Here is an 11420-nt window from a genome sequence, read left to right as displayed (position 1 = left end):
AGGGCATTGTCATCCCGTGGGGGTATAGCCAAAATAATGGCCTGCCCATCATTTTTATGCATGGCCTTATAAATGACGGGATGGTAATTGCTTAATTATATACAGTGAGGTCCAAAACTATTTGGACAGTGACACATTTTTTGTTGCTTTTAATATTTTCACCCATGTCAGTGAACCGTTTAGAAATTACAGCACTTTTTGTACATAGTTCCTCCATTTTAGGGAACCAAAATTATTTGTATTCAAGTAGTCAAAGGTTTAGTATTTCGTCCCATATTCCTTTCAAGCAATGACTACAACAAGCTTGTGACTCGACAAACTTGTTGAATGCATTTGCAGTTTGTTTTGGTTGTGTGTCAGATTATTTTGTGCCCAATAGAAATCAATGGTAAATAATGCATTGTGTCATTTTGGAGTCACTTTTATTGTAAATATGTTTCTGAACAAATCTAGATTCATGTGGATGCTTCCATGATTACGAACAATCCTGAATTAATTGTAAATAATGATGAGAGAGAAGTTACAGAGCCACAAAGATCATACCCCCAAAACTAACCCTAACCTCTCACCATTACCAATAAGAGGCGAGGCTAGCATTTTTGGGGGTGCGAAATTTATGCCTCTGTAACTTTCTCATTCATCATTATTTATGATTAATTCATAATTATCCACAATCATGGTATCATCCACATGAATATAGAACTGTCGAATAGTACGCGGGTATTTTTTAAATCGCTGATACCTGGGGCACCTGTTTAGTTCAACAACAAAAAAGAGACAATGAGTGCATTCATTAACCGAGCGCCCCAATACGCGCAACCGTGAAATGCCTTTTAAAGTCAATGATTGTGAGGCCTGTCATCTCCAGGCCCTATCCCTTGATGTATACAGTGATATAACATGACATGTCATTGGCAAATTATTTTCATTTGTGAGTCCTCTCAGGTTAGCAACGGAGATCAACCTCCTTCAAAAAAGGAAAATGTATTATATGTTTGTACTTGTCTGAGGTGGTGATGCTGACTGATTTAGTAATGTGACAGATATGGGAGGCCTCCAGGGGAGCCCTTCTCTTCTCTGTTCTCTCCGCGATGTTCATATCACAAGCGGTGTGCAGCTCCAGACTGAGCTTGGCACGTCCCCGACAATAACGCACTCCATCTCGGACTCGGCGCCTCGGACCTGAGGGTACCAGTAACTGCCCAGGGTGCTACTCGGACATGCTACCTCACCAGGAAACTGCAGACTTTAGACGGGTATGATTTGGATTTGGAAATGCGATCTTGTGGCCACTTAAATCTTTTACAATCTATACAATCTTCAGAGAGGCAGTGCCGAGATTCAAGGATACTTCCTTTACAGGGTTAGGAAAGAAACGTTGCTGGACATCCCTTTGGCGCAATTCTGCAATAATACGAAATGCTCTGAGACCACGTTGAATTCTGAGCAGCAATTGCCTAGTGCACTTTATCTAATTGGACGAGGGTTTGACAACTATTGAATGACGCTGTCAAAGAACAATGTTTCAAACTTGTGAATTGAGGTTTGGCGTTGGTTCTGTCGTCTCCGATTTGGTAGCCTAAACATCAATGTATACATGAATTTGGAATACAAGCTCCTATTGTCGCGTGTTTTAGGATACACAATGCTAGTACTACTATTGAGATTACTGTGCTTTTCACTTTGTAGCGAGATTGTTTTCACTCACATACACCGGGAGAAGACAAAGACAAATGTTACTCCTAGACATGAGTATGCCGTCACTAACGCGAACGTAAACAAAACCAATAGTAGGCAGAGCTGGCACTCGGCGTATGGCAGAGTTGTCAACGAAATGGACAGTAAAAGGGTGCATACCTCAAGTGCATCGTCTTGGGATGTGGTTAGGACATGGGTGGATAACATGAATGGGACTGTTAATATGAAAAGAGTTATGAATGAAAGAGCAATAGTGCGCAAAAGCCATTCATCAAATGGAACCGATTATGTTACGTTACTCGAGGATGGAAAGTCAGAGAGCCTCAAGGTAGAAAAGTTGGACACCGAGAAGCATGCAACCATGGAAACGCGGGATTTTGTATATGGCCATTTAAACCCCTCCATGAGACACACGCGAGGAGGACACCACAGTAACGAGCACAAACGGATCTGCAGACACAAAAGAGGGACTGTAAGCCGTCGGAGAAGAAATGTGAAGGATGGCAGTAAAAAAGAGAACAAAATAAGTGAGCCAACCATGCTGTCAGATGCGTCTTTGGATGTACCGTTGGCCATGTGGAAACCGCTGCCTAAACCTATGGCCCAGAACCAGTCAACAGACTTGCCATTTGATGCCAGTGATTATGAACAGTTCACTTTGCCAGACCTCCAGGACTATAGCACACTGATTCCTTTCAATCCTCAAACAAAGAGAAAATATGTAAAAACTAACTTTTACCCCATAACAGCAGAATCATATGCCATCATGATAATTTCAGTCATCATTTTCACTGTTGGAATAATTGGGAATATGGCAATCATGTGCATTGTGTGCCACAACTATTACATGAGAAGTATTTCAAATTCTCTTCTTGCCAATCTCGCCCTTTGGGATTTTGTTGTCATCTTTTTCTGCCTGCCGCTGGTGATATTCCATGAACTAACCAAGAACTGGTTGTTGGGGGAGTTCTCCTGTAAAATCATCCCCTATATTGAGGTAATTCCCACTAGCTATTGTGTTATGATTGGGTGTTGAAGTGGGGTCCCTGTTCAAAGTCTGCTGTCAATAACTCTCTTCCTTGTCACTTGTCATATCTACATTCTATTCTGCATGGTAGGTACTTCATATGACATGCAATGATCTGTGCTCAATTATGTGCACAGCCTGGTCTCATAAACTAGACGTAGCATAGTAAATGTAAATCTGGGCCACTGAATTTAGTATGATATGTTACGTTTGGTATGGTTACATAAAACAGAAGGTTACTTAAGGCAAAAAATAAAGGAGGGTGGTTGGTCGGGCATATAACACGAATGTCTAGCAACCCAAAGGTTGCGTGTTCGAATCTTACCATGGACAACTTTAGCATTTTAGCTAATAACAAACTTTTAACCACTTACAAATGTTTAGCTACTTTGCAACTAGAATGTAAGCTAACCCTTCCCCTAACCTTAACACAGGTATCCTAGCGGTTAAGAGCGTTGGGGCAGTAACCGAAAGGTTGCTGGTTTGAATCCCTGAGCCGACTAGGTGAATCACCTGCCAAAGAGCCCTTGAGCAAGGCACTTAACGCTAATTGCTCATGTAAGACGCTCAGCATTAGAGCGTCTACTAAATGACAAAAAAACTATTTTAGCTAAACCTAACTCTTAACCCTAACCCCTAGCCTAGCTAACGTTAGCCAGCTAGCTAACATTAGCCACAACAAATTAGAATTCTTAGCATATAATATGTTTTTCAAATTTGTAACATATCATATCAATTGTAATTCGTAACATATCATGAAAATGGATGATGGACATTCACAAATTAATACATACCATATACCAAACGTAACATATCATACCAAATGGAGTGTCACAGATGTACGTACAGAACAATACAAAATGCTCTGAGACCAGGTTGGTGTGCAGTGTACCAGGGTTGGATTACTTGTTCTCCAATGTCACCTCAACCTGTTGTTTCAAACTCTTAGGTGACCTGTCACTGGCCAGATACAGGAGTAAATGGTCTATGGTCAGAGATAGGGTTACAGTCCTACTTTCTCTCTTGTCTAGACAATGAGACAGTGGGCCTCAGTAATTACTGCACAGACCCACACCTAATATTGCATCAGTTTACCATGTCTATTTCAGCAGTAAGGCAGCTCTTTTGTCAGCCATCTATTGTAAAATGTACAATGGTCAAATTAGGTGTTGAGGGATCACATAGACATTGTGCAGAGCCTCTAAAATAACATGTTTTACAGAGTTACACAAATCTAAACACACAGTAAAGTGTATATATACTGTGGCCATAGCATAGGTAACTTAAGGGTCTGTATTAGTATTAGCACACTTGTTACTAACTACCCCCCCCCAAGCTTTCTGAGCAAAACATTTTTATATAAAAAAATAACACCAGGAAATCAGCTCCAAGTGATTTTAATTTAAGAAATATGTTCCCAAGTATTCTCACACATATAGAGATGGTATACAAATGTGGTATACAAATGTAAGCAAGGTTTAAAATTATTATGTTTTCTTCAAACATTATATATGTTTGGGCTTCTTGCAGTCAATTTGCAGTCTATAAATTATTTATAATTATGTTCTGGCCCCTCGACCATCCGTTCAAGAAAAAAATCAGCCTGTGGCGGAATCTAGTTGATGATCCCTGCCCTAGATCTTATGCATTCCAAGAACTTGGAACACCTTATACAGTTTGCAAAATACACTGTGATTAATAAGGTCACAGCGTTAAAACTATGCACCTCAACAACTATGCACTTCAACAACTATGCACTTTCTTGGTGAAAGTAGCTTTGATTGGAATAAATGCAGATGTGAAGAGATTGAATGAGTATAATCAACACATTGACGGACCCACCTTGTCCTTGATAGGCTAGGTGCAATTTTCCCTACTGTTTACACCTATCCAATCCTTTCACATCTCCACAAGTGCAAAACCCTAGGGCTGGGTGTACCTGTCTCTGTTTTATAAAGTCCAATCCTCTCCTCTTCCACAGACCTCTTTGACTTAATCTCCTGCCTTTTACCAGTCTGTCTGTTCTCACAGTCACAGAAATGTACTTCATGTAAAATGGATGAATCTTGCAGGGGTTCACTATCATACTGCAGGTCTTGAGTGCCTTTCATGGGAAATGTGTTAATTATTTACCCGGAGAAGGAAGCACACTCCTTTTAGAAGAGGAAATCATCTAGATTAAAAAGCTTCTACGGGTGGCTAAATTCATCTGTCCGGGCGTACATATTGTACATAATGGCAACAAGACAGATAAACCACCACACAAAGACCCAAACAATCAAAATATGTCTGTAAGCTGCTTAGTGACAGGGTTTGTAAGTCCAACATTTACATTTGACATACACTCTAATGCAGAGCAATTGAGAGCCTTACCAAAGGGCACAGACAGATTTTTCACCTAGTCGGCTCGGGTATTCAAACCAGCAACCTTTCGGTTACTGGCCCAATGGTCTTAAACACTAGGCTACCTGCCGCCCTGTAGGCCATTTTAAAACCACAGTCCCAGACCTAGCATTTTAAGTCTCTTTGAGTCGCCTACCTCCATGGTAAGAACATTAAATGCATAGCGGCAGCGGCATTGTCGTTATGTTAAGTGACTCGGTAATCAAGCATTTAATGGAGCGTAATTACAGAAACAGTGGGGACATTAATTTTAATAGTTCCTGTGGCAACTGAAGTACTCTCAGTCACATGAAAATGTGTCATTATGGACACAAAGGTGACAGAGGTTAGTTACACAAGGCCTGCCCGCCACTAACAGCTGGTGCGCGGTGTCTAATATTAAAGAAGTCTCGAGGTATTGCTCACCTGAGGTAGAGTACCTTATGATAAACTGTAGACCACATTATCTACCAAGAGAGTTCTCATCTATATTATTTGTAGCCGTCTATTTACCACCACAGAACGATGCTGGCACTAAGACCGCACTCAACCAACTCTATAAGGCCATAAGCAAACAAGAAAATGCTCACCCAGAAGCTACGCTCCTAGTGGTCGGGGACTTTAATGCGGGAAAACTTAAATCAGTTTTACCAAATTTTTACCAACATGTCACAAGTGCAACCAGATAAAAAATAACTCTAGACCACCTTTACTCAACACACAGAGATGCATACAAAGCTCTCCCCCGCCATCCATTTGGCAAATCTTACTATAATTCTATACTCCTGATTCAAACAAAGGCTCATTTTGTTCAGTACAATCCAGGGTATGACGCCATGTCATCTTGTAACTGTACATTTAACATAGTGATCATAAACATTGACATGACATGACATGGAAATTAGGGTGTCTGGCTTGCTTGTATGACATCAAAGCGGTGTTTATTATAATCCTCAATGTCTCAGATTTCAAAATACATAGAATCCTCTTAATTTACAGCATTTCCCTCACCCAGACAACCATTTTTTTTCTTGCAAAAGTTGACCAATTAAAGGGAGGGGTGGGGTAAACTTCTTGTTGCGAAGGGGTGCTCAAAGTTAAGAACAGCTGTCAGTCAAAACCCATACAGCGCTGTGAATTGCAGAGCCTGAGCGCTGACATCATTTATAGCATGTTGCTGTACAGCCACTGCGTTCCAATTTAAACGCTTATCAATGCCCAAATCTTCCATTTTCAACCCGTATACGGATAGGAGTATAAAGGGCTACATACAAATGGTGCTGTTTGTGAAGTGCAACAGATCTCACTCTCTCTTTCTCTGAGGCCATAAGGACCAGACAGATCAAAGCCTGCCCCTGTACGTCTGACAGTACTCATGGCTTCTCTGGCTCAGGCACTGGCTCCTGTGTTTACACCTTCCAATGCCAAGGCCCATAAGGAGGTAGTCACAATGATCAAGTCTAGCAACAAAAGAACATAGCACTACTACACAGTCTAGAAGACAACACTGAACTTACCACTCAATGTAAACTGCATATCTGCTGTCTCTGAGTTCTATGTGTATTAGCGTGTAAGATTTGGGTGAAAAGCAACCACATTTGCAACATTTTTGTGGCTGTATTGTGATACCAAAAAATTGGATCATAGTGAATATCTGGATGTAGGGATAGAGATATTGCATTGAGATATTAATCTCCATGCCTCGTGGTCTGCAGTTTGTTTTCATGTTATTTAATCAATATGAATATGAGCTGGCTCTCTTGCCAAGTCCATAACTCGATTAGGCTAAGAAATGAGAACTGCATACTGTAACCATCGAGGACTACAATTGGTCTCCCTTGCACACAGCACGATATACTGTGCTCCTTCTTTATCACGTTACAAAGTCATCAATATTATAAGCTGTTGCTCTAAAAATAAATGTAAGTCTAAAGTTTACCCTTTGGCATCCAACTGTAGTCTCCCCACTCTTTAAAACAATATCACTCATAACACATTACTCATGGCTACTTTCAAACATCTCAGTATGGGAAATGAGGATCTAGTGTGCGATGAAGGACGGAAAAATCTGTTTGTCATTTATTAAAACAAGTGTGGACATTCGAGTTCTCCAGTAAGAGAGCTGCCAAAACAGAACCTCTTTATGGAAGATGTCTCTCCCTCTCTCTAAACCTGTTGACGTCTAGCATTCTGTGCTGTACCATTGTCATTTGAAAATTGCTCCAAGCGGTCTTTAAAACATGGATGGTTTACAGTGGACACATTCTTTTGGTCTTTTCAGAGAGCAACATGGCTCTGGGGCCTTGGTATTTTATCCAGACTTCCTAAGATGCTATACAATAAGGAGAAGTATCTGGAGACTGGATACATTTTCTCTACTTGTTTCTCAATCAAAAACAAAATAACTCACTATATTGTTAATGTGCAGTAATAAAACATTAACTGGATAGTATCTTACCTTCTCCTCCCTTCTCTTTGTCCTTCCAGGTCGCCTCCCTAGGGGTTACCACCTTTACCCTGTGCGCCTTGTGCATCGACCGCTTCCGCGCTGCCAACAACGTCCAGATGTACTATGAGATGATTGAGAACTGTGCCTCCACGGCCGCCAAGCTGGCCGTTATCTGGATCGGGGCTCTCCTATTGGCCCTGCCAGAGCTCCTGATCCGCCAGCTGGTCACTGAAGATGGCGAGCCTCCGGATGTGACGCCCTGCCAGCGCTGCGTGGTTCGTATCTCCACCGAGCTCCCTGACACGCTCTACGTGCTGGGCCTGACCTATGATGGTGCTCGCCTCTGGTGGTACTTTGGCTGCTACTTCTGCCTGCCCACGCTGTTCACCATCGGCAGCTCCCTGGTGACCGCCTGTAAGATCCGGCAGGCCGAGCGGGCCTGTGTGCGCGGCAACAAGAAACAGATCCATCAGGAGAGCCAGATGAACTGCACGGTTGTGGCTTTGGCCATCCTCTATGGCTTCTGCATCATCCCAGAGAACATCTGCAATATCGTCACTGTCTACATGGCGGCGGGAATTCCCAGACGGACCCTGGACATTCTCCATCTGGTCAGCCAGCTGCTGTTGTTCTGTAAGTCGGCAGTGACACCTGTCCTGCTGTTCTGCCTGTGCCAGCCCTTCAGCCGGGCCTTCCTGGACTGCTGCTGCTGCTGCTGTGACGAGTGTGGCCCGCCCAGATCTTCCACCACTGCCACCACCAGCGAGGAGAACGAGCACGAGTGCACCACCACCGACCTGGAGCTGTCGCCCTTCAGCACCATCCACAGGGAGGCATCCTCCTCCTACACCACTGCGGCGACCCACTGCTAAGAAGGGTCAAAAGGTCATGACCTCCATCAGATGTTACAACTGCCCTGTGAAGAGGTAAAGAGATCGGACTGTAAACCTATTGGGCTGGTTTCCTGCACTCGGATTAAATTTACTCCATTGATAATGCTTGCTAGTCTGGGGATAGGCTGAGTCTGGGAGACCCTTACAGTTAGGATTAGTAAATGTTTTATTCCCAACAATTTAGGAGTTTAGAGGACACGCCCTAATCTAAATGTTCACTTAATTTCCTGAATTGATTTTGAATTTAATTGACGTAAACTCTGGTGAACATATGTCTCGGTTTACTCAAGTTGTGTGTATATACAGATGAAGTCGGAAGTTTACATACACTTAGGTTGGAGTCATTAAATCTTGTTTTTCAACCACTCCACAAATTTCTTGTTAACAAACTATAGTTTTGGCAAGTCGGTTAGGACATCTACTTTGTGCATGACACAAGTAATTTTTCCAACAATTGTTTACATAGAAATTATTTCACTTATAATTCACTATCACAATTCCAGTGGGTCAGAAGTTTACATACACTAAATTGACTGTGCCTTTTTTAACAGCTTGGAAAATTCCTGAAAAATATATAATGGCTTCAGAAGCTTCTCATAGGCTAATTGACACCACTTGAGTCAATTGGTGTTGTACCTGTGGATGTATTTCAAGGCCTACCTTCAAACTCAGTGCCTCTTTGCGTGACATCATGGGAAAATCAAAAGAAATCAGCCAAGACCTCAGATAAAAATAATTTGTAGACCCCAAATTCATCCTTGGGAGCAATTTCCAAAAGCCTGAAGGTACCACGTTCATCTGTACAAACAACAGTACGCAAGTATAAACACCATGGGACCACGCAGCCGTCATACCGCTCAGGAAGGAGACGCGTTCTGTCTCCTAGAGATGAACATACTTTGGTGCGAAAAGTGAAAATCAATCCCAGAACAACAGCAAAGGACCTTGTGAAGATGCTGGAGGAAACGGGTACAAAAGTATCTATATCCACAGTAAAACGAGTCTTATATCGTCATAACCTGAAAGGCCGCTCAGTAAGGAAGAAGCCACTGCTCCAAAACCGTCATGAAAAAGCCAGACTACGGTTTGCAACTGCACATGGGGACAACGATCGTACTTTTTGGAGAAATGTCCTCTGGTCTGATGAAACAAAAATAGAACTGTTTGGCCATAATGACCATTGTTATGTTTGGAGGAAAAAGGGGCAGGCTTGCAAGCCGAAGAACACCATCCCAACCGTGAAGCACGGGGGTGGCAGCATCATGTTGTGGGGATGCTTTGCTGCAGGAGGGACTGGTGCACTTCACAAAATAGATGGCATCATGAGGTAGGGAAATAATGTGGATATATTGAAGCAACATCTCAAGACATCAGTCAGGAAGTTAAAGCTTGGTCGCAAATGGGTCTTCCAAATGGGCAATGACCCCAAGCATACTTCCAAAGTTGTGGCAAAATGGACAACAAAAAAAGGACAACAAAGTCAAGGTATTGGAGTGGCCATGATAAAGCCCTGACCTCAAGCCTATAGAAAATTTGTGGGCAGAACTGAAAAAGCATGTGCGAGCAAGGAGGCCTACAAACCTGAGTCAGTTACACCAGCTCTGTCAGGAGGAATGGGCCAAAATTCACCCAACTTATTGTGGGAAACTTGTGTAAGGCTACCCGAAATGTTTGACCCAAGTTAAACAATTTACAGGCAATGCTACCAAATACTTATTGAGTGTATGTAAACTTCTGACCCAGTGGGAATGTGATGAAAGAAATAAAAGCTGAAATAAATCATTCTCTCTACTATTATTCTGACATTTCACATTCTTAAAATAAAGTGGTGATCCTAACTTACCTAAAACAGGGAATTTTTACTTGGATTACATGTCAGGAATTGTGAAAAACTGAGTTTAAATGTATTTGGCTAAGGTGTATGTAAACTTCCAACTTCAACTGTATGATAAATTGTCCATTTGTTTAGACACCATACGGAAAGGAATGTGAATAGTTCAATTAAACATTTTGAATTTATTAACTCACCAGTATTTTCTCTTTTTGAATTTGCACTGAAATGTACCATCTTTATTTTGTTTGTTGTTTTTTTGTCATGTTTTTTTTATTTTGTTGTCTCTTTCTGCTTCCAGAGTGTCTGAAATGGAAAGCAATATATTGAAATGGCTGGTTGTAGTGTATTGTGTTTTGCTGAAAATTGTGATTCTTGTGAATCAGTTCAAAGTTATTCCTAGCTCCCTTGCTATGTAAGTATATTATTCAGTCTGTATTTGATAGCAGAAAACTGTGCGATACACTTCAGTCAGTCAGTAAACTTACTGGAGTGGTGTTTTTTTTATCTCACTTTAATAAATAAATATAAAAAGAGTTTCACTGAATGTTTCTTTGACAAAATGTAAATTATTCCATATAAGGAATTAACAACCCATTTACTATTTAGGGATTAATATACTCTATCAAAACTGCTAACCATTACTTTATTGTTTGTCTTGGGAACTAAACATATGTGATTATATTCTCCAGAGGAGAGTGGTTTCCTGATAATGGCCAGTTAGCTGTCATAGAGGGGAAGCTGCTCATCTGGCCACCGTGTCATCATCACTATCCACTCCCCAGAGTAAACACAGCAGGCCTTGTTCCCTACCCGTCACCAAGGCAACCTGAGGAATCTGCTTCTCAGATGTCTCTGACTTCATGGTCGGCGGAGTGGCAGGGAGTCAGGTCAGATGGTAGGATCGATGGAGAGAAGGGTTCACGGGATTGGACTTAACTAGGGTATGGTGCGACTCATGCATTAACATGAAGATGGTCTGTTACGGTCGGTTGTTGGCTCCCTTGAGCTTATTTCAGACATAAGCCTCGCTAACTGCTAACCAGAATGTTTCTGTCTAGTTCACTTCAGCCTTCCTTGTATATTTATCCAGTTTCTGAGGCAGTAGAAAAATGTTTCCTTCGAAAACAGTGTCCTTGG

General features: G+C 41.8%; 1 protein-coding gene across 2 annotated transcripts; it reads left to right on the top strand.

Moving 5' to 3' along the window:
- The first annotated feature begins 1091 nt into the window (after nt 1-1091).
- On the top strand, nt 1092-8856 carry LOC115197030 (prosaposin receptor GPR37-like). Of its 2 annotated transcripts, none has more exons than XM_029758158.1 (2): nt 1092-1256; nt 7595-8856. In XM_029758158.1, exons 1-2 carry the CDS (start codon nt 1221-1223, stop codon nt 8426-8428), a joined length of 870 nt encoding a protein of 289 aa, XP_029614018.1. In that variant the 5' UTR covers nt 1092-1220; the 3' UTR covers nt 8429-8856. The 2 variants fall into 2 exon arrangements, with proteins under 2 accessions (XP_029614018.1, XP_029614017.1); XM_029758157.1 differs by lacking the exon at nt 1092-1256 and adding an exon at nt 1449-2695.
- The last annotated feature ends 2564 nt before the right edge of the window (nt 8857-11420 follow it).

Source organism: Salmo trutta, chromosome 7 (assembly GCF_901001165.1).
Source record: "Salmo trutta chromosome 7, fSalTru1.1, whole genome shotgun sequence".
Lineage (NCBI taxonomy): Eukaryota > Metazoa > Chordata > Actinopteri > Salmoniformes > Salmonidae > Salmo > Salmo trutta.
This window is presented reverse-complemented; position numbering and strand designations above follow the sequence as displayed.